Consider the following 24735-nt stretch of genomic DNA (forward strand, 5'->3'; position numbering starts at 1 on the left):
ATCCAGCACAGCAGTGTTTTAACATGTTTATATTACAAAATTATTTTTTATTTGATTGTTATTTGATGGACTACTATCAGTCAAGTTTATTCGTGAAATGTCACAGTGTCATAGTTTGAGTTTGTTGACGTCACTCATCTGTATGGTAACCCAGGAGCAAACGTTACCAAGCAGAAGGCAGTATAGCTTTATAGAACATGGTCTTTTTCACCATCATTGCTTTCTTATTAGTCCAATAGAAAAGTTGCCAGAATATTATCCATAAGAAAAAAAGAGCAAAAAAAGTAAAAAAGAAAAAATGACGACCATTAGGGTTGGGCAATGTCTACAAAATTTTCATCGGATGATGTCTACATTGAAACATCGGGATGTTTGCGGGATGCGCACACACGTGGGGGATGTAGCGGTCGCCTTATATGCATGTGTTTACTTGCAGACTTCACATGGTGAAAAACATGGTAGCATATGACTTTACAAGTCACGTGGATATTTTACAAGCACAGATCAGCCTTCTCAACATCGTGATCGACCCAACCCTAACAAACATAATATCTAGAGTAGTCCTGGTGATGCAAGAATGCATAGTCCCAATTAATTAGACATTCTTTAAGTGCCATGCCAGCTGATGCGAAGGTAATTAAATCTGGCTCATGGATCATGTGGAAGTTGGCCATGTGTGGCATGGATAAAATGCCAAAAGTGCCGTAACACTAATTTATATTTATTTGTTTAATCCGTAGAAAAACAATTTCTTGACCAGGCACACTAACTTCCTAGAGTCTCTCCTAGTTGCCTTGGCAACAGCTCAGAGTCTAGAAATAGTCCAACTCCTTTTTTTGAGGATTGGTTGGACAAGAACAAAATTTATCCATGATGAAAGGGTTACTTTTTAAACTACAAATAAAAAACATAATCTTCATCCTGTTGTCCCCTACTATGGTGTCCTTGCTTAACTATGACGCATGGAAGTGCAGCCACACCTACATGATGTAAAGATGCAACAACACTTAAAATTTAATTTGTATATGTTGATGCATTCGTGTTTGCATGCTCATAGTGTAACTTCAGAATCAGAATCAGCCTAACTTTATGTAGAATGTTTTATTTTAGTTGATGTCAGCCTGACTTATTTCAACTCATTTTTGTTTTCTTCATAGAGTTTATCTCAGTCTGACCTGTGTAGCTGGACAACGTCATCGACTGTCTATTGCGCTGCTGTTTTCCATCTGAGCCCAAAACGCTGTCTGATAAACAGAGCACACACACACACAGAGGCACAGAGGCACAGAGACATTGGGTTGAGAGATTGAGCACTAATTCCCCAAATCCTGTGTGGGTTGTTAGAGCCAGTGCTGTCATCCAAGAATGTCACCAGGCAGCAGCTGGTCACCACTGTTATATGTGTGTGTGTTTGTGGATGGACACGTTCAATAAGTGTGATCAGAATACTGCATTGATTCACGGACTCTCCCTCCCTTTCATATCTTTTGTTTGTTGTATTGAATGAGTAATGGTAATAATTTGCCATGGGCTGCAGATGGTTCCCGAGATCTGGAAGAGAATTTTAACCTCCCATGTCTGACATAACACACTGAACAGTACTCTTATTTGCGCAGACACAGACACACAAAACACATTAGCAGACACGGTACACTCAAAGTACTAACTTGCACTCACAAAACACAGAGTTTCACATGAAATACATGCTTGCAGAAAACCTCAAACAGAGATTCAGGCAGGAGAAACAGAAGGACAGACATGCTGATCTGTTTGATTCTCATGCTGTAATTCTTTTGTTAGGGGTCCAAGCCCAAGAAAGGCATGGGAATCCGCAAATGTAAGGCATCATGGTTCCCAATGGGAACCCTATTGTAATCGTATTAGTTTTTATTCTTCTTCTTCCATACATAAAAGTGATACTGTGGCCGAGACCGTAAGTGCTACAGATGTGACACTCATAAGCTGCGTTTCGACCAAAGGAACTATACCCTGGAACTAGGAACCTTTGGAGGAACTCATTGCATTTCCACTGAAGGGACTAGGGTCTAAATTTAGTTCTAGGGTCTTTGTTTTACCCCCCAAAAAGTCCCTGCTCGGGGGGTTGTACTTTCCGAAAGTACCGAACTTTGGGGGGATGGGGCTTGCCTTGCAGTGAAATTCTGAATGGGTGAGTAGAGGCTTCTGCCTTTAACTGGAGAATGTCGGGTGTTTTTTTCTACGACTGCTCCTCTCTTTTCCACCTTGTTTGCAAACCAATAAATCACAAATAGCACACAAGTGTCACCGATGTCCACCTGAGATCGTACGTCGGTATTAAATGTATTGCTCCAAAATAGCAACCAGCGTGCAGTGGTGTGTTTACAGCGAACAGCTGATTACAGCAGGTAATAAAGCTTGTTAAAATCATGTTCCCTTGACGACCAGGCGGACAAAGATGTGAGTCTGGCCAGCTGATTTTCAGCTCTTGTCGGCTGGAAACGTAATAACCTTCCAAACTTTCGCATTTTATTTTTGTACCAGTAGGGTTGGGCAATAAAACAATAATGATAATTATCGCGATAAAATTTTCCTCAGTAACAATATAAAAGTTGTTTAATAAATGTTTGATTTAATTCATTTAAATCACGGACAAATCAGCACTTAATTGTTCTATTAAGATATTTATTTTGTTGAGGTTTGTTAAGATTTTACTTCATAATCATAATTGTTGTTTTACTTCAGATTTGTACAGTGATCCACTGTTTGGCATCAAGTGTTTGTTCTGACCATAAAAAATAGTTTAAAACCACAATTAACCATCTGCTTTCTTCAACTTTCACTCAAGAGCAAAAATCAGCCTTTAACCCTGAAAGAAATAATGATTTGACATTTATCATAATAACATTTTTGGCCGTATTGCCCAGCCGTAAAGTACCAGTAGCTATATTTTCCACTTCAAGCACTGATTATAGGTGGTGGCAGAAAATCTTATTAGAATACAGGAAAAACTGTTTAATGCTCAAAATCTTCTGGAGGTTGACCCCTATCTAGTTGGTTATTAAATGTGTAAGAAATTTTATCTTGTGTCTCTCCATTATACTCCCATACAAAAAAGCTGCTTTAATGGTCAAGCATAGCCTATAGATTTTCATTGTGTTCCAATCAAGTCTGATGTTCATTTATAAATTTTGCTCATGGATAGTGGTTACAAATAATGATGCCTGTGCATCGCTTTGTATGACGTATACATCATCTGGTTAATTTGCCTAATCTTTGCAGGTCTTTAGACCACTGTGGAAACGCACAGTGGGCTGAAAGAACCTTTTAGTTCCTTGAAAAGAGATCTGGGGACTAGAAATTCCCAGGTACTTTTGGTCGAAACGCGGCTATAGGGTAGGTACACACCGTCAAGAGTACCTCAGGCACAAAAATTGCACACTTCTACCTCTAGGGGGCACTATATGCAAGGTAATTGCGTTTGGGCTTGGAACTCCCACATACGAAGGCCGACAGGTCGACTTGCGGGGCGAGGGGTGCGGCTGGCGGTGGGAGTCCACTCCCTATAAAAGGGATGATGCAGCATCATAAGCTCATTCAAAAATCTCTTCTCGCTTTTCACTCGCCTTCCACCAAAACAAAAGAATGAAAGTGAAGAAAAAATATCCAGGTTAAATGTGTGTCTGTGGCTGTTGAATGACCCTGAGACATTCAGGTTACCCTTATGTGACAGAAAGACAATGCTTTCACTTTCTAATAAAAAGGTCACTCACGTAGTGCATAGTTAGCTAGAATCAAAAGCACACAGAGAGGAAAAACATGACAGCATATCTCTCATGCCTCATCTCATCAGTTTAACTACTCCTTCTCTTTTTGTTATTTTCCCTCTCTCATTGCGTGCATGTGTCTGTGCATTTTAGGAAGCAGATAATACCGAAGCCAGGATTGCTGCTTTAGAGGCCTGTTTAAAGAATATGGTGTATGAGTACATCTGCCGGTCCCTTTTCAAGGTAAGACACACACTAGGGCATAAGTGGGTAGTGACAACAAGTGGCATTTTGGTTGTCGTAAACCATCAAATGGGTTTGCATTGCAAAACAGGATCAGTCTCTTTTGAAATAAATTTTTTCTTTGAAAAAGATCACTACCGTTTTATATCTGCCTTGTTGTTTGTTTTTAAGTCGATTCAAATGATGGGCTCTGAAAACAACCATCAACCATAAACACTCATCATGAGCCAAACTCGCAGCTACAGAGAAATTCCTTTGCCACACTACCTAATACATAAGTATATTTATATTTAGTGTACCTTATACATAAGTAGTAATAGACCTAATTAATCTCAACAGGCAATTTGGCATAGCCTAAACTGAAATACAACAAATATTAAGATGTGTTCTTATTAGAAAAGTTATGGTATTATCATGCCGTGTTGGATTCTTCACGTGCGTATTCCTGCTTTTCTCCAATCCTCTCTCTCACTACTGTCACAGTTTGTTGTATCTGGCCTTCCAGTCACTGCATATTGCATAATGCAAGGTTTAAGATGACAGACTAAAAGTAAGTGGTTAAATTTTTTACTAGTAACAAAGTTGGTTTGTCTCCAGCAGATACTCTGAAATCTTTGTGATTTAGTCATCTAGATCCCTACAGTATTCTTATTGATCGTTTAGACCCATTGCACGATCAGATAAACATACAGTTATGTGCTTACACAATCAAAACTCTGCAACTAGCAAAGTAATGAAGTGTCAAATATTGACCAACAGAGCAATCATTGCATTGATCAGTCAGTAAATGGTAAATGTGATTTCTCTGTTGCGCGTGCGCGCGCGCGCGCGCGTGTGCGTGCGCGCGCGCGCGCGCGTGTGTGTGCATGTGTGTGTATTGCCTGTTGCCTGTATGGTAATGGAAATTTCAGGCAGAGCCAGGGTGGCTATTAAATGCTGATCACGTCAATAGGCAATCAACCCAACGCTTGCTCTCAAAGTTACACACGCACATACGTATAGACAGCAGCAGCCCCTGTTTTTAAGCAGAGAGGAAACATTGGACTACATTATCAGTGCTGCTGTCAACACCCCCATCTGTACTACGAAGGAGATAACTTCAGGGAGAGAGGTGGGAAATGGGGTCTAATGAAAAGATAAAGGTGGATGATGAGTGAGAGAGGGCAACAAATGAGGAAAGCATAATGGGAGGACGAGGAGAATTTGAGGAAAGCAGGGAATCAAGATTAGAAAGAATCCTTATATAAACATCTTTGGGAAAAAAATAAACAAACCACCCATATTTTTGGAATATCTGTATTTTTATGGCAGTGGTAGACACTCAGACTTTTCTGTATTTGTGCTAAATTCCACCACAAACCCAAACTGATTCAGCTTAATAAGGTATTGATTGAGCATGGCTAGACACATCAAAGCAGTGATAGAGAATCAGGATTACTCCAACAAATATAGATTGTAGAACCTCTCATGAGCAAACTTGTTAAGTTTATGTTATTAAATCTATAATGAGATGTGTTATATTTTGAACATTCATTTTCTTCAAATGAATGTCCTGGACAAAAATATTTTCATTTGAACTTACAATGAAGTCAATGTTGACTCTACTGCCTGGATATGCCTGTGTAATTTTATTAGAAGTTTAAAAGTATTCTCTTAATTGAAAGGATAGTATATTTAAATGAAAAATCTGTGACTCAATTGGGGTGTGTTTACTGAAAAGGCAGATATCTGGGTGCCTATCAGTTTTGGCTAGGTTGGTCTCACTTGTGTCAAATATATATTAGCATAATATTTGACACTTTGTCAATTAATTTAAGTTTTAGAAAAAAGACAAAGATTAAAAATTGCAAGGTGGACATAATCAGATACTGTATATTCTATCGGTTTGTAATAGCTTATTTCTTATTTCACCATTTTAAATCTACTTCATTCTCCACCTTATTTTAGTGTTTACTCACTGCTTAAATCTGCTTGCCTTGCCTTGCCTTCAGCTCTCTTTCCCCCACACTCACACACATGCACACACAACTGGGGCCTCATGTATAAACGCTGCCAACGCACAGAAAGGTTATGTACGCTGGTTTTCACGCACACGTGGGATATATAAAAATGAATGTGACGTAAGACTGTGCAGGCCGAGGCACAAACTCTTGAGCTGCCGTGAGAATGTGCAGACCCTCCGCAAATTCTTTTTCTGGCTCTTTGAGGTAACTCCAAAGTGTCAAAACTCACAAAATGTTTCAAAATAGTGTTTCCACTCCAGTTACTGTGCATATGTCAATGAAGTAGTGAAGTGGTTTATTGGCAAAATAAAATTGAATGTAAGAGGAATAGGAAGGATGCCTCTCACATATTTCATTTAGCTTCATATCACGTTATCAAATTCCAGCAGTGTTATTTGTGCTCGCACTAGTGAGCCATAACTATTCCATACTGCCCCTTTCAATTGAAAACAAATAAAATAAGCTAAGTGCCAACTCCCCGCAGAGGAGAGGGCTGGAGAGTATGCCACGGACACTCACGGTCAGTTGTGGACCTGCCAGCCTAAAGCCAGGATAATGTCAGGTAGCAGGATGCAGGCTCGCCTTTCCCCAATATCAGAAGTGAATTTAGCTTCTGAGTCCTTTTCAGACTTTAACTCGGCTAACTGATGGAATTATCATCATCGTAAAAATTTGAGAAAACATCAAATAGCATTGAATTCCAGAAGAAAGCGTTGCATATTTAGTGCTGTCAGCCGCACAGAGCGCACTGAAACGCCGTGGTGGCGCACAAACTCACCTTGACTCACAAGGCACATCTTCACCACCTGCACATGTGGACGGTAAATTAAAAATGTCTGGAAATAAAGCCAGTGACAGCTCTCACACAATCACTATTTTCCATCCGCATCATCAGTCTTCATGATGCAGGCCAAACATATCATAACCGACATTAAAAAATGTGTTCACCTGTCATACCTCTATCTTCAAATGATCTCCCAGGGTGGGGGATACCTCTGACTGAAGCCATCATTTTGGCAAGGTGTGAAGTAGAGACCTGCGCGGGACTGTTCTCTTTCAAACATTCGCTCGGTATCTCACTATACGTAGTCCTCAGAACCCTACTACCAATACGCCAGCCCCACCGGCTGGCAGTCGTGATGACTGCATCAGGAGGAGGGACGTCCTCTCCCTTTTAAAGGGTTGATGCAGCGTCATAAGCTCATTCAAAAACCTTTTCTCGCTTTTCACTCAGAAAGCTACATCTCTCAACGCGACTGCTAACGGGAACATTGGCTTAACAGTCCACAGACTGACCTAACCACTCGATCGCCGGGTACTAATTGTTCTCTGTGTCATGTACGGAATCTCGATTTCTTCGCCATAGAATTCCCGGATTTTCAGTCAGACAGGTCTTTTACGCTGCTGTTGCTGCCTCCATACAGCTAACCGTAGCTACTTTGTAAGACTTTGCCAAAAAGTAACACCAAGCACCTTAGCCCAGCTAGCCACCTCACTAGTGTTAGCTTAGCCTGCTGTCACATTAGTTAGCAACCAGCTAGCCTCCACCCTAGCAGCCGGGTTGCTAATTTCTGCTTCGACTATAAGTCGCTTACCGTGGCGCTCTCGAAGCTGATCATTTCGATTCTCTAGGAGTCTGGCAACTTGTATCTCTGTCGACATTCTCTTCTCAGAGAGGGAGGATGATGAGGGTCCCTCCTTTGCACCGGCGCAGTTTGCTCAACTGCGTTGGCCGCAGGGAGTGAGGTGAGCTGGGGTGCCCCCCATGCTCGCCAGAGGCATGGACCTGCATGAAGTATGCAGGAGGGTGGCTGAGAATCTGGATATCCCTTGGCCCAAGGTGCAGGCGGAGACTTCTGTATCCCGCTATGAAGGGAAGAGGCTGCCAAAAGCCAAGCGGGTAGCTAGGCAGTTTTTACCCATATTCCCTGAGTGCCTGGAGGGGAGACTATGCGCTGTTGGGAGAATCTCTTTTCTGCTGCTAACTCTGTCCAGGGGGGGTCGACCTTTGAGTGTGTGGATATGAAGGAAAAAGGCATTCACCACATGCCTCCAGTTGAACCCCTAGTGGCCTCTCACCTACACCCCACTCAGAGATTGACCATGTTTTCCTCTGGCCCCACCTTGCCCACCAAGGCTGATCGCTTACAGTCCTCCATGACTGATAGAGCCTATAAATCGGTCGCCACATCAGTTAGGGCTCTGAATGCCCTCCTTTCTTCTCCTGGCATATCAGGCTGGACTGCAGGAACAGATAACTGCTTTACCAGCATCTGTGTTGTGGGAGGAAATCTGTGTTATTACTGACCACTACCTCTATATCACCAAGTGCGCTGTCCAGTCAGCGAGGAGGGCTATGTCCACCATGATTGCCCAAGACTAAGCTTGTTGGCTTAACGCTTTTGCTTGTCTGACCTGTCTGACAACCAAAAGCGTGACATCCTGGATGAGGACGTGGACCTGAACGGGCTGTTTGGCACTGCTGTTGCTAACATGCAAAAGCAGTGAGGAGAAGAAGAAAGAGGGTGAGGCCCTGCAGCTTTGCCTCCCAAGAAAGACTCGGGTCACCCCAACTCCTCGCCGGGCCTTCACTCCAGATGTGGCTCACAAAGCCAGTGGCGAAGTTCCCAAGACTCCCGGCCCCTCAGCCCAGGACTTCAGGACTTGCCTTTGGCTGCTGGGTCTGATGGCGACAGTGATAGTGTCGTCCCCCTGGGACACTTGTTCATGAGGGCTTTTCAACGCTGGGTGGCGTCCCTCAGCCTGGACCGCTTGCACCACGGGCACAGTTGTGCGAGGGTCTCTGTAGACAGTGTGGTGGCACTTTGTCCGTGGAAACTCCCCAGATTTCTGACACAGGGGGTTCCAATGGGACCCGTCATGGCCAGGAAGGAGTGTGGGCTCCCCACCTTCATTTCACCCACATAAACTCCCTCGAGCTCCTAGCGGTTTCCCTGGCCCTGGGACATTTCCTTCCTTTTATAAAGAAAGGGTCAGCATGTGCTCGTGAGATCAGACAACACGACCATGGTAGCTTACATCAACAGACAGGGGGTCTGCGGTCCCCACGGTTGCACACACTGGGTCACAGACTGATTTTGTGGAGCAGTGTGCATCTCCTGTCACTGAAACCCACACATGTCCCAGGGGTTGTGAACTGTGGAGCAGACCTGCTTTCCAGAGGCAAACCTCTCTATGGCGAATGGGAACTCCATGCAGAGGTGGCCGCTCAGATTTGGGCTCGTGAACGTGGCCCCAGCGTAGATTTGTATGCCTCGAGGGAGAACACTCTGTGTCCCATGTTCTTCTCCCTGAGGAATTGGGATGCACCAATGGGGATAGATGCGCTGGCACACGAGTGGCCGCGGGCTCTGCTCTATACATTTCCGCCTCTGGCCCTGATCCCGTCCACATTGGCCAGAATGCGGGAGCAGGGATTATCACTCATCCTGATAGCCCCTCCTTGGCCGGACATCATCCAGCTCCTGTACAGCCAACCCTGGCCTCTCCCTTTATGCAGGGAGTGGGGAGATATTTCATCCTCACCCAGAGCGGTTGGCACTCTGGGCCTGGCCCGTGAAAGGTTGAACCTGGATGCGGTTGGAGTTCCACAGAATGTCATCGCAACCATTCAGAATGCTAGGGCTTCTTCTACCAGGTTACTATATGGTGCCAAATGGCATGTGTTTGAGGACTGGTGTTCAGAGTCACAGGAAGTGCCTTTCCAGTGCTCTGTGCCAGTGATTCTCAGTTTTCTACAGGACTTCCTGGACTAGGGCAAAGACCTTTCTACAGTTAAGGTATACTTGGCTGCTATTGCAGCATGCCACGTAGGTTTTGTTGGTAAGGCTGTGGGGCAACATCCCCTAATCACCCGTTTTATGAAGGGCGCTCTCACCGCACTACCCTTCTTGCATGTACCGAGGAAGAGGTGTGCTTATTTTGAATGAGTTATGATGCTGCATCATCCCTTTTAGAGGGAGAGGACGCCCCTCCTCCTGATGCAGTCGTCATGACTGCCAGCCGGCGGGGCTGGCGCATTGGTATTGGGGTTCTGAGGACTACGCAGAGGGGCGTACCCCATAGTGTGATACCTCACACATGTTATCAGAGAACCGGGGTTACCTCTGTAACCTAAAGTTTTCTTGATCCCGCTCCCGCTGATTTTGTGACCATTACTGCCCGCTCCCGCAACATTTGTAACCACTCCCGCCCACACCTGCAAACATTATGACATGCAGAGTAAAAAGGACACAAATGTTTGGGCTATGCTCAGTGTTCTGAATAACCGACATAAATCTTTGCATTCACTTTGTCAGTAACAACTCAGAAGTTTTCCAAATTTCAGATCTGCCTTGCTTTGGTCTTGTATTGTATAAGCCCGTGTGACAGAAGCCAGCGAGACTGTGCAGTGAGTAAAATCTCACTCCCTGACACCTTAACAGACGCACTGGCGACTGACGCCAGTGCCCGTGGGGTTTAGCCTCCTCGTCAGCGTGTCCGCCTCCAGTACATACTGCAGTACGTTCTCAGAAGCAGCCGCATATACTTACTGTAATTTTCTTTTCAACTTTGTTTGTTGACTCCATCTTATCAGCGATGCTGCGGGACCCGAGTAGTCTGTAACCACTGTCTATGAAGATTCTCAGTCATCCAGGTCATAGTTATCCAACGAAGGTTTAAATCAAGGGCAACTGGACTTGGTTGAAGATACTGGAAAGATGTCTATGAAGATTCTCAGTCATCCAGGTCATAGTTATCCAACGAAGGTTAAAATCAAGGGCAACTGGACTTGGTTGAAGATACTGGAAGACATTTCGTCCCTCATCCAAAGGACTTCTTCAACCAAGTCCAGTTGCCCTTGATTTTAACCTTCGTTGGATATCTGTTTCTGGCAGTCGGCTATCTGCAGCAGGAGCCGACAGGCGTGTGTCTGATGTGATCAACAATATATAATGTTTACCTTTCTACCTAAAGTCTTTTTTTTGCGTTTGATGCTGATCAAAGAATTCAAACCATCAAATGAAATTCTTCTCTCCTCCACTTCAGTAATTAGCACCTTAATCTTGCACTTAGTGAAGTTTCTCTTTTTCATGTGTTTTGCAACAGGATTGGCCGTTGCTATTTGGACCTTAGAGGGTGACTCTTGTGTATTTCTGTTCATTGATTGATTGGGATGTATAAAGGAAAGGTGCGCAGGACCTGACCTACGCCTGATTTATACATGTGGATATTTCCGTGCGCAAGTACTTTTCAAATTCTGTGAGTATGCCATCTTTCAGTATGAAAGCTGCGCAGTCTTTTATACATGAGGTCCCTGGTCTATTATTGCAACCACACTGGCTTGCCCCGCCACTTTCTCTTTCTCTCTCCCTGTATGTGTCTGACACAGAACACTTTTGAATTTTTCCACCTGCAATTCTGTTTTCACAGCAGCAGGTGTACCACATGTGGAGGAGGCTTGTTAATGACGTAGCCTATCGAACAATAAAAACCAACCTGGTACTGAATGACATTATGTGCACACCACTGACAGTCCGATGCTGCATTTCCAGGTTCTTCCTTTTTCGGTCCGTCAACATTACTTTATCAATTAAACTTTAGATAATAGATTATTGACATTTGTGAATCGATTTAGAATCGTCCAAGTCCGCATCACGATGCATCTAGGAATCCATTGCTTTCCCCACCCGCAGTTAATCTACCTGCCCAAGTCTATAGCCACGTTCATACAGAGATCTCGTAATAAACGCTGAAAAACTGTCCCCCAGTAGGCTGCATTCAATAATTCATACTGAACCAAAGGACTGCGGCATAATAAGCCTACTGTGTTTGCTTTTGCATAGTCATCCGGCTTTCCGGGTTAGACCATGACTTGTAACACAACAGCGATGAAACACCACACTTGTTCCGGCATGCCAGCTGTGGCTTATCACACAGACATTGTTCCGGTTTTGTTATTACCAACATACCCGGCTCAGAGGCGGATCAAATCTGACCCCCCTTTCCAGTTCCTTACCTTTCTTAAAGCGCAGCGAGACGGCATATTGGTGTACTAAAAACGTAAAATAAGGCAGTGTGAAAGCACCTTATATGTGGGAAACACTGATGTATATGTGCAAACACTGGGTATGTTAGTTCTTCATATATGCATATTGGTAGGGTAGCATGTCTAGGCATTCAGGAGGTTAACTGTGTGTGTCTCTCTCTCTCTCCATACATGCAGTAGTTTGAGTTGCTGTGATGTGCTGAAGCATGACATGTTCCAGATTGTACTGTCTACTGAGGGTCCTGTCAGTGTGTCAGTATGGCAGCAGTTCAGACCTTTATCCTCATTGCACTCTGTTTGCTTCATTTCTGTCTGGCACACACTGAATATGCACAGACTAAAAAAAAAAAAAACATACAGACATACACACAGAAAAATGGGACGTGCCATTCTTTGTTGGATCACTCATATCATATTGCTCGGCTCTCTCCGTTAAACTGTGTCCACTGTCACTTTACTAGATGGAGTTGAACTTGGCAGCTTGGTGTAAATCACCCAAACATCAGATCAAGAGATGAACCATGGAGAGGGTCAGGAAGAGGGCATGGTAGTGAAGAGCTCTGGTCTAAATGTAGCCTGAAGGGAAGCTGGTGCTATAGCTGTTAAACGTACAGAATGTAATATTAGATGATAGGCAGAGAGAAGATGTGGAATATGCATACTTTGGACCCTGTTGTCTGTCTTTTTAAAATTTGTTTATTTTTGTTTGTCTTATCTCTTGCAAACTGAATTTTGGTTTGCATGTGCCCAGATGCCTGCCACAGAATAGAATTAACTTCTTCTTTTTCACTTTAAGTTAGTCTTAAACCTTTATTGCAACAAAACCAAAATCAAATCATCAGTAAAAACAGTTAATGTGGACTGATGAGGCAACAGCGCACAGGAGCACAGGGCAGAGTGCACAAACCACCACTCAGGAGAACCACATCAATCTAAAGGGTTATACAGTACATCTGGAGACAAAGCGAAGACTGCAGACACTGGAGAAAGATCTCAACGCCAACAAGACCAAGATACTGTATGTGTCAGGCAATCAAAACATTACAGGCTACAAAAAAAGCAGGAGCGCCATCACCCTGTTACCATATGAGCTAAAAACATTTGGTGCTCACTTTGATCTCCTAAACAAAGAGTCAGCTGCCCAAGTGTACTCCACTTTTAGAGGAGCGCACACTGTCAGTATCCACAGCAAATGTGAGAAGAATCCTCCTGAGTGAACATGAGTGAAGCTTCTGGGCCTGATAACATCCCTGGCCATTTAATAAAACATGTGCCAGTCAGCTAGTTGATGTTATTACTGGCAATTTTAACATATCGCTATCACAGGAGAGGGTTCCCACCTGTTTAAAGACAGCCACCATCGTCCGTGTCCCAGAAAAAGTCTGCAATGTCTATTCTAAACAGCTACCACCCTGTGGCACTCACCCCCTTTCTAATAAAGTGCTTTGAAAAACTGCTTCTCCAGCACATAAAGAACAACATCCCAGTCAGTCTGGACCCTCACCTGTTTGCTTTCAGAACCAACAAATCCACAGAGGATGCCATCTTCACTGCCCTCCAATCAGTTTTCACATAACTTGAAAATACCAATACCCTTTGTTGATTTGAGCTTTTTCAACACCATCTTCCCCATGAAACAGATTTCAATCAATGGTGAGACTTCATATCAGGAGGAAACAGTGCAACAGTCTTGCAGAGTGGTTCGACAGAGAACAACCTATTGCCATGAATTTGCCATGTGCTCAGGCAGTTTACTGGTTTTAGGACCCAAATGCAGGGCACTACTAACGCAGAAGGTGACTTTACTAATGTATTAACAACGCCAAATGTTCACATTTACTGTGGTAGTTCTCAACAAAGGATAGTCCAAACTAAAATAAGGAATCCGCAAAACTCTGTATAATCCAAAAATTAACAAAACATACCAAGTCCAAATATTCCAGCAGGTAATATTTCCAAAGGCAAATGGGGAACAAAAACAGACAGGTAATCTGGCAGACACACACGATAGGAAGACAAACAACGGACCAACAAGGACTGAACTGAAATGCCAAACAATTCAACGCAGGCAAACGAGCAGGCTGGGAGCAGAACAGGTGAAACCATGGGGCAATCAGGCAGACACACACACAAACAAACACATGCAGGTGACAACAATCAGGCAGACAGACAACTTCACAACCACACCAATACAAAACCAGACAGGGGAACAGATAGAAAACAGGATCAAAAACACCCGAACATATAGACCACAAAAACAATAACAACAACAACAAAAGAGGCACAGATATCAAACTAAACCCCTCAAAACAATGAACTAGAAGGTAAAAACACAAAGCAGACAGACAGAATCAGGGCAACTGGTCAACCGAGGAGCTGATCGTTGATTTTAAGATAAAGGAGGCAAAGACACACTTCTGTCTACATCAGTGAAGCTGAGGTGGAGCACGTGAATAGTTTTAGGTTCATGTTAGGTGTGAATCAGCGTCAACAGAGAAGCTGACATGGTACAGCAGATGATTAAAACCTCTCAGAAGGTCACTGGTACCCATTTCAGTTAAATCGGTGAGGAGAGGTGCCTGCGCAGAGCCTACCCCCCCACCCCCCCACCCCAGCCACAGGTTGTTCACGCTGCTGCTTTCTGCCAAGAAATACAGAAGTATCTGCTGTTGTAACATCAGACTTAAGAGCAGTTTCTTCCCTCAGGCCGTGAGACTCCTAAATTCATCCTCAGTACTCCACCATGTGGAATAGCTTTTTTTCTATGACTCATTATTCATTCACCCATCTAATGTAAATAATGTTTGTATATAACTTTTTTTTCTGACAAGCATAAAGGGAACTACAACGTAATCTTGTTATACAACCCTGCGTTAATGTGTAAAAGGATAAATAGATCTACCTTGCACACTGGTTGTAAGATCAAAACACATTGAGCTGAGCACTACAACTGCTGGGAGGGAAATATTCATATTCATATTCATTGGAAAAGAGAGAAAAAAGACAATATGTGTCAGTCTCTAGGTGTAGGTGTGGACGCTGATTGAGTGGTTACAGTGGCTAGAAAAAGTCTACACACCCCTGTTAAAATGCCAGGTTCTTATGATGTAAAATAATGAGACAGATAAATCATGTCAGAACTTTTTCCACCTTAATGTGACCTATAATGTGAACAATTCAATTGAAAAACAAATTGAAATCTTTGAGGGGGAGTTCTTGGTAAAGTCACAGTTGTGCCATATTTTCTCCACTTGATGATGGCTGTCTTCACTGTGTTCCATGGTTTATCTAATGCTTTGGAAATTCTTTTGTACCTGTCTCCTGACTTATGTCTTTCAACAATGAGATCTCTCTGATGCTTTGAATGCTCTCTGTGGACCATGACTTTTGCTCGGAGATGCAACCAAGAAAATATCAGGAAAATCCTACTAGAACAGCTGAACTTTATTTGTGATTAATCAGAGTCACTTTAAATGATGGCAGGTGTGTAATGACTTCTAGTTAATCTGAGTTTAAATGTGATTGGTTAATTCTGAACACAGCCACATACCCAGTTATAAGAGGGTGTGCACACTTATGCAACCAGGTTATTGGTTTTTTATTTTTCATTTTTCCCCCTCGAAGATTTCAGTTTGTTTTTCTATTGAATTGTTCACATTATAGGTCACATTAAAGGTGGAAAAAGTTCTGACATGATTTATCTTTGTCTCATTATTTTACATCATAAGAACCTGGCATTTTAACAGGGGTGTGTAGACTTTTTCTATCCACTGTATGTGACACACGTCCTGGCACGTGTTGTATCCTCGCGTCTTGTATAAATGGCTTGACACAGGAATATGTGGTTTGGTGTTAAAGGGTCCCACATGGTTTGATCCTTTGTTTGGAAACAGGTTGAACACAGGATTCATGAGATTGGATTGCATTGGCAATTTGCACTATAGCACTATTCCTCAAGTATTATATAGCATGGCTAAAATGTAGCTATGAATTTTAATAAATTTATGAGAATTAATACCCAATTATGAATTATAATATTCAGAAAATATCAATCCATAAAAGCTCTCGTTAAAAAGGGCACCACCGGAGTTTTTATTATCCTAGAGTCTCCGGACCTCTAGGTAACGTTTAATAATTATACAATTATTACTAGTGATCAGTTAGTTAATAATCGCTAAATTATCTGTCAGTCTCATATGTAAAGGGTCAGTTCTCCTGGCAGGGACGTGGAGATAGTCAACACACACAGTTCCTTGATTACAGTGAATTTATTAACTAACTAAAGCGATACAAAAGGGTGGTTAAATACAGGGAAAATAAACAACGGCTGAACAATGAGAAATGGAGGTACGATTGTGGGAAGCATTTGACTCATATGGCAGAGGAGAACTAATGAAAGTAAGCTATGAGTTTAGGAGTTAAAAGAAAATATGAACATTATGGGACCTCCCTGACCACAGAATGTTTGTTAGGTATTACGGCTTGTCGACGGCCTGCTTTGGCCTATTGCAAGGGTCCCACGCTAGCTGCCGGATCCTGGCTTTTTGCTAGGGATTCTCTGGGGTTCTCCGTGTCTGGCAATTCGGCTGTTTTCAGGTTTCCTTCGTTGCCGCTGGCGAGACCACGTGGCTTGGTCTGACCTCAGTGAAGTTGGCTCGATGAACAAGCTTAAAAGGGAACTTGGTCGTTCCTGAATTAGTCCATTGTAACTTAATGGACTGATAACTTTAACAAAACAAAAGAAAGAAAGAAAATAAAACAAACTGATGGGCAGATCGATGTCGCGGCACTTCGCGTGTGTAGCTTCAAGTGAACAAAGGCCTGTTGCGCTGGTCGAACTCTTAGGGCGTTGCCTGGAGAGGCACGCCGGACGCATGCCGAAGCGTCCAGAGAGCAGAGCGGAAGACCAGGGCACTAGGGGAAGAGCAGAGCAGAGAGCGAGAGAGAACGACATCGTGTGTCGCTCTTTTGTTGTCTGGGGTGTGGTTCCCCCAGGGGGCGTTTCAGGTTTCCCGAGGGACTGCCTTTCTAAACTTTAATGTCTAAAAGAAAAGAAAGTCTATTTGCGCGTATTATAATCAAATATTTTCCACCATCAAACCTCAGTGATCAAACAGTTGTACCATTCTAAGTTAAGCATTTGGTAACAGGTAACAATTGTCACTTTATTGTTCAGGATAAGTGGGTGACATTTATACATTAACGGCATTTCCGACGATGGTGTGTAATACTTATTTCGTCCTCTTGGGGGAGCTCAGGGTACATGAGGAAAGCTTAGATTAACCCAAAACAATCTTTCCTTAGGAAATGGGGAATTCAGCCTTAAATTCAAGCTGGATAATTAATAGAGTATAGTATGACATTTCTTTATCATCATTTCTAAAGGAATTGTGTGAGAAAGTATTGTGAACAAGCATTGGTTACACATTAAATGAAGGAGTGTCCTTAATCTTGCTGAAAATAACAGTAACTTATTTAGATTCTTTTCAGCACTAATATCAACAACAGATAGCAGTTAATGCATTGGGTCTTTGGAGACTGCAGTCTTTGTTTATTTAAAGTTCGGCTGTCCTGGATTATGTCACACTTAGGTGTAAAAAGGGGGTATCCCTTTGATGGGGTAATGAAACACAGAGCAAGGTCAGTTGCCATGGTTACATGTGTGTGGGGGGGGGGCAGTTTTGATAGGCTGTTCAGGGAAATGCTAATCGCTGGTTAGTGTCCCTTTGTCTCATTGCAGACATCGTCTGATGGAAATTTTGTAGGCATCGCCCAACCCTTGTGTGTGTGTGTGTGTGTGTGTGTGTGCATTTTTTTATTGCTATTTCTCTTTCTGCCAAAATCACTGGAGTCTCTTGGACGTAATTGCTGACGTAATCTGCACTCTGCGCATGCGTTGGCGTCTGTAGCCACCTGTCGGAAGCTCCGTCTTAAACCGGACGCTTATCCAGTTTTAATCCACTCTTTTTCGTTACATTTTTTATATCCTTTTTATTTAACTTAAGTTTTTAACTTAAGTTTTTAACGTAAGTTTTACGTGGGTTAAGGATTTTAGTCATCCGACATGGATTTTAAGCTAGATGACCGTAAAAACGCGATCAACGCTACAGATCACAACAAAGCTCCGGTGACTATGCTAGCCGAGATAACTCTGCCCCATGAGGACTGCACACTCCTTAAGAAAGCGAACAAGAAGATTGCTGACCTTATGGAAGACATCTGACGACTTTCAGAGGAACTCAAAGAGAAAGATTCCCTGCTGACTGGCTTTATGGATGTGGCTTCAGTACAAGCCAAACAGATTGTTTCTCTTAGCGCAACCGCTAACATCCAGGACACTGTGTTATGGGACCCCTCTAGCCTTCCCACGCTTTCCTCCTGCTCGACTCCGAAGACACTCCGGTCCATCCAACGGATACCTCCTGCGGTTTCGCGTCTCCATGATACGGATCTCTTTCGGCGGACAGTGCCTGCCAACACTGTTGAATCTCCTCCACCAGCTACATCTCCCGCGCTAGGCCGCCGGTCTGCCGCCGGGCCTGATCGGCGGCCGTCATCTCGGTCAAAAACCTCCGCTTCCCGACGTAGGATTCTGAAGGAGGCTGTGCTCAGACGCTCCGGAGGCCGTCTCTACCCTGCACCGTCGGGTAACCTTTCTCTCAGGTATATTACTGCTACTCCAACACAACACTCGGCAGCTCACACACTCCATCCTCAGTCCGCATGCAGTGTTGAAGCAGATTCTGCTCAGTCCTGCTCTGGAACCCCACAACCGGCATCTCCTCATCCTCTTTTCTCCCCAACCACACTAATAATTGGTGACTCCGTTTCTTTAACGCTACCACTCACTGCTTCCCTGGTGCCACCACGGCTGACATTTTAAAAAAACTCCAGGACCTAATGCCGTCGCTCCCATCCTCCATCACAAGAGTGATAGTCCATGTCGGAACAAATGACATAGCTCTTCAGCAGTCTGAGCTGACAAAATCAGATTTTAACAGTCTTTTTAACTTTTTAAAGCAGTGTGGAAAGTCTCTGGTCCCATTCCCACAGTTGGTCGCGGTGCTGGCTGCTTCATTAGACTCCATGGCCTCCACGACTGGCTCCAGTCCGCCTACAGGGCTCACCGTGTGTGTTATAATTTTCATATTTTTTGGCAAAGAATGCCTCTTTTTAAGACAGATGGACTTCATCCAAACAAATGGGGCTCAGAAATGTTAGCTGCGCACATACAGCATGTGGTGCGATCCACACATGACTTACGTGAATGACTAATCATTCATGCAGCACACCTGGACACACCACCGGTCACTGAACAGATCTCTGCCTCACTGCCAAAAACAACTGTCTCCACGTGCTGGCATGTAGAACTGTCTGCTCCCAGCGTTGTTCCAAAGACTTCTATTCCTGTCATCATCACGTATAGACCAGTAAACCGAAATGTGCACATCCCACACAGAAAAATTGCACCAATTCCAGCACCCAGAACAAACACATTTAAAATGGCTCTCTTCAATGTGAGATCACTTTGAAGTAAGACTTTTATCTTAAATGATTTTATCTTGTCTGCAAATCTAGATTTTATGTTTTTAACTGAATCCTGGTTGCAAATGAATGACTATAGCCAGCTAGCTGAACTGTGTCCGCCTCAATATGATTGTTTGTCAACCGAGGGTCAGTGGTCGTTGTGGTGGGCTAGTGAGCGTGTATAGGAAAAATTTTAAATGTTATCAAGTACGCTGTGATTAATTTAACTCCTTTGAAGTTCTCACTCTTAAAGTTGGAGGGCTGCAACCTATCATATTTGTTATAATTTATCACCCCCCAAAACTGCCTGGAGGATTTTTATCAGAACTTCCTGAATTTTTATCTACTTTGGTTTTAAATTATGACAGAATTGTTATTTTTGGCGATTTTAATATTCATGTTGATGACCCCACCAATGTTAATGCAACTGACTTTTTAAATATGGCCACTTCTTTTAACTTCAAACAACATGTCAAAGGGCAAACACATAACCGTGGTCATACACTGGACTTGGTTTTTACCCTGGGTGTCAGCATTTCCTCTGTGGAATTAGTGGACATGACCATATCTGACCACAGATGTATTGCTTTTAGCTGCAATTCGCCTGTTACTCATGCCGCCTCATCAAGCTCTGTGTTCTCGCATCTTTAATGAACAAAGTGTTTCAAAGTTTTGCGCATTCTTTCAGAGCCAAAGCCAACACCTGTCTGATTCCAACACCGACAATCTGGTCAATCACTTCAATCATATCTGCTTGTCGTCACTAAATATTACTGCTCCTCTAAAGGTTAGGCCTACGTCTAAAGCTAGTAAGCAACCCTGGAAAGCTAGTAAGCAACCCTGGATAAATGACAGCATTTGCAGCCTCAGAAGGAAGAATGCAGGAAAGCAGAGCACAGATGGAAAAAATCCAGTCTCCAAGTCCATTACCCAGTCTGAAGGATTTATTAATTAAATACAATAACTTGAGAACACACTATTTTTCTGAACTCATTACTACACATAAACACAATCCCAGGTTTCTGTTTAAGACTGTGGATCAGCTGGTAAACCCAACCCCTCATTGTGCCTCAGCTGGAAGTAATGATGACTGTGAATTGTTTTTATCTTATTTTACCAATAAGGTGGTGTCAATCAGAGCCTATATTACCCCCGTGGCCTCTTACTCAGAGGTTCCTCACCAGCAACAAGAGAGTTTTAACCAGTTTATCCCATCGACTTGTCTGAGCTTTTAAAAACAGTATCACAAATGAGAGTGTTCTCCAGCCCACTTGATGTAATACCTACAAAGTTTTTACTCTGTTTTCAACAGCTCCCTATCTACTGGTTGTGTCCCTGATTATTTTAAAACGGCTTGCGTGAACCCACTTTTAAAGAAACCTGGTTTAGATCCCTCCCTCCCACAAAATTTTAGACCAATTTCAAAACTGCCTTTTATTGCAAAGCTTCTAAAAAGAAATGTGTCCAAACAGCTGCTCACTGTACTGGAAAATAACAAAATATTTGAAAAGTTTCAATCTGGTTTCAGGAAGTACCACAGCACTGAGACTGCCCTGCTTAAAGTCACCAATGACCTTTTAATGTCTGCTGATGAAGGTATGTGCTCAGTCCTGGTACTCCTGGACCTTAGCGCTGCTTTAGACACCATTGATCACAACATCATGTTAGACAGACTGAGGCACTGGGTGGGGATCTCTGGTACTGCCCTAGAATGGTTTTCATCCTACCTGTCAAATAGGAAGTTTTGCGTGTCCGTAAACAACTATGTCTCTTCGTTCTGTCCAGTTAAATATGGTGTGCTTCAGGGGTTGGTCTTAGGACCCATTTTTGTTTTCCTTGTATCTGCTTCCCCTTGGACATATTATCCATAAATATGGCATTTCTTTTCATATTTATGCTGATGACACACAAATATACTTGCCCGTCAGATCCACAGACCCTGGAATGCTGAGTTCACTTAACAACTGCCTTTGTGAAGTTAAAAAATGGATGTCAAATAATTTCCTCCAGCTGAACTCAGACAAAACAGAAATCCTGGTCATTGGGTCCCAGCAGATGGCAAATCAAATACTGTCATCTGATGGTTCCATAGTAAATCACAATAAGCCTGTGGCAAAGAACCTTGGTGTTTGGTTTGATAGTATTTAAATTTCGAGCAGCACACCACAAAGCTTGTTCAATCATGTTTTTATCAACTTAGAAATATAGCAAAAATTCGATCTATGTTAACTTTTAAGGACACCGAGACCATTTTACACACCTTCATCTCATCACGCCTGGATTATTGCAACAGCCTTTTCACCTGTTTAACCCAAAAATCTATTGATCGACTCCAGACTGTCCAGAACTCAGCTGCCAGGCTTTTAACCAGAACAAAGAAATATGACCACATTACTCCTATTTTAGCTTCATTACACTGGCTCCCAGTATGTTTTAGAATTGACTTTAAAATTCTATTGATCACTTTTAAAGCTCTTCATGGCCTCTCGCCTTGTTATATTTCTGTTTTTTTAGTCCCATACACACAGCACGTACCTTGAGATCCTCAGGCAGAGGTCTGTTGTCTGTTCCAGAGTCTCGACTGAAAACTAAAGGGGACAGAGCGTTTGCTGTCAGGGCCCCGAGGCTCTGGAACAGCCTGCCCGAGGAAATCAGGTCAGCTGAGTCAGTGAACTCTTTTAAGTCCCTTCTTAAAACATACTTTTATAGGAGAGCCTTTCCCGATCTTATTTGACTTTATTTTATCCCTTTTATTTTATTCTATTTTACTAATTTTATATTTATCTTAAACGTGTATTTTAGTCTTTTCAATGTTTTCATGCTTGTATTGTTTTTGTATTATTGTCTTTACACTTGTTAAAGCACTTTGTAACTTGTTTTTGAAAAGTGCTCTACAAATAAAGATTATTATTATTATTGGTCACTGGCTTTCTGTTTCCCTCTGTGGATAGGCATCTTGATTTGTGGCTGTTTCTGTTATCTCTCTCAAACTCTACCAGCGGATGAGAAATAAAGAGAGAGTATGAGTGTTTGTCAGCGTAGTTCTTGAAGACCCTGGGGCTTTTTTGTCAATTTTATAGCAACCCTTTACAATCCCTTTAGTTAGGAAGGCTGGGCTACGTATGCAATGGGAATATGAGTGTGTTTGCCCTTGGTCTGGAAGAGATGCTAATATTTGGTGCTTTACCATGACTTTCTGTGTTTCTACTTGGGTTTTGAGCAGGGCAGGGTTATCATATGTGACATATTCTACAGTGTATCAGTCTCTGTCTCCTCCCTTCTCTGTCTCAGGCTGACCAGTTGATGTTTGCGATGCACTTTGTAAAAGGCATGTACCCTGAATTCTTCCAGGAGAGTGTGAGTATCTTTGTATATTTAGTATCTGCATTTTTAGGATTTCATTAATACTGATTTCGGAGACAAATTAAATATAGATAATTACAGCTTTGGACCTGAGAATTGTTTACTCTTTGCTGTAGGAATGGGATGTCTTCACTGGATCCATCGTAGGAGAAATGTTTAAGAAAGAAGTAAGAGTGCAGCTTTATTTCTGAGAATGAGAAAACACCATACTATTTCTGTCCTTGACTTACACCTCCCCTCTCTCGGCAGGAGTTCCCTTCTTGGATTGATCAGGAGAGACAAGGAGCAGTGGCCATTTTTAAAGTAAACACAGTGATATACACACTTACGTACACAAACAATATGTACAGTTATTACATCATCCCCTGTATATGCAATGTGTGACAAAAGCTGAAAAATAACAGAATAATGCTTAATAATTAGTTTGACATTTGGATATTTTCTCCAAACAGTAGACAAAATGAATAGCTTAATGTGATTTAAAAAGAATGTAAGTATAGCAGTCCTTACTGAGCTTAACATCATTTCTTTCACCTTTTCAACTTGAACTATTCCTCTTTCACAGGCTACATTCCCAGCCCTCTACCAGTCCCTGTGTTTGAGTGATTTAGAACTGTGGCTGTCCTTCTCACAGAGCTCGCAGTGTGAACAGGAAATCCCATCCTCCATTGTCAAGAAGATTACTCCCTTCCAGCAGGTCAGTTTTCAATCAAATCAGCCAAATGGAACAACTTATCATTATTTATATTAGTATATCAAAAGTAGGGGTACACTTATTTTTGTACCTCTGTTTTGTCGTGATTTAATTAAGTTCTGTTAGTCAAGTTATTTGGGCCCACACACAAGAAACTGAGAGTAGCTGGTAAGTTTCAATATTATAACACCAACACAGAAAACCTAGGCTCAAATGAACAGCATTACAGGCAAGAGTCCAAACACAGGTAATAAAGTCTGTAAACAGAAACCTAATCCCATGGGGAATAATCAACCACAGCATATCCAAAAACGGGCTGAGAACACACAGTGAGCACACGGAGACACTCGACAACGATGATAATGCAACAGGTAGTGGAGACTCAGACATTATATAAAGATTCACACAAGCAGGAAGGGGAACAAAACCGTTGGAACACATTAGGGTAACCGACCAGACAGGAAACAAGCTTGAGATAAACACCAGGAGCAGATGATCGCTACACTTAAACAGGAAACAGGACAAGACACTGGAACAATGACCAACTGACAGAACACAGACCAAAATCTAGAACATATTTGAACAAGCATGCACGCACACGGACCAAACAGACAGACATACACACCAGTACCAAAAATAGACAGGAAAAGCAGAACGAACACCATGACGAGAGTAAGTAACTATTTTAATTTATTTTGAAACATTTAAACATTCAACAGTGGCTCATTGACCGCAATTCTTATTGTAAAAGTTAAGGCAAATGTCAATAATACTCCATCATAAGACTCTGACCTGTTGATAATTCCTGAACGACTGCAGCATGCGCTACACAGTGCAGACAGAACGGACTAACTAGCACATGTGAAAGACCTTTGACCATATGCTGTAATTCTGTGTTCTCTACAACCTAGAACGGTTGCATACCTGCAGCAATAAACACCTTGGCATGGTCTGAATCTGTAGTGAGACTGCTTGGACGTTATGGGGAGAGGGACTTGCCTTTCAGTTTGCTTTTGTCTCGTTCCCCTAATTGACACTTTCGGTGATGCTGTCATAAATTGCATGTTTGCCGTGTTTCCACAGACATACTTGGCTTCAGTTGAACAATGTTAT

At 42.6% G+C, this 24735-nt stretch overlaps 1 protein-coding gene across 3 annotated transcripts in view; it reads left to right on the forward strand.

Moving 5' to 3' along the window:
* LOC119882869 (cytoplasmic dynein 2 heavy chain 1) overlaps window positions 1-24735 on the forward strand; it is a 194770-nt gene that overhangs the window by 77974 nt on the left and 92061 nt on the right. For all 3 annotated transcript variants that reach the window (XM_038693177.1, XM_038693180.1, XM_038693179.1), the window contains 5 exons: window positions 3897-3986; window positions 22857-22922; window positions 23045-23095; window positions 23178-23231; window positions 23494-23625. In XM_038693177.1, coding sequence (XP_038549105.1) covers window positions 3897-3986; window positions 22857-22922; window positions 23045-23095; window positions 23178-23231; window positions 23494-23625 — 393 coding nt within the window. The remainder of the gene's footprint in view (window positions 1-3896; window positions 3987-22856; window positions 22923-23044; window positions 23096-23177; window positions 23232-23493; window positions 23626-24735) is intronic.

Source organism: Micropterus salmoides, unplaced genomic scaffold, assembly GCF_014851395.1.
Source record: "Micropterus salmoides isolate LMB-PRFRI ecotype aquatic unplaced genomic scaffold, ASM1485139v1 Ms_hic_scaffold_3, whole genome shotgun sequence".
In the NCBI taxonomy this organism is placed as follows: domain Eukaryota; kingdom Metazoa; phylum Chordata; class Actinopteri; order Centrarchiformes; family Centrarchidae; genus Micropterus; species Micropterus salmoides.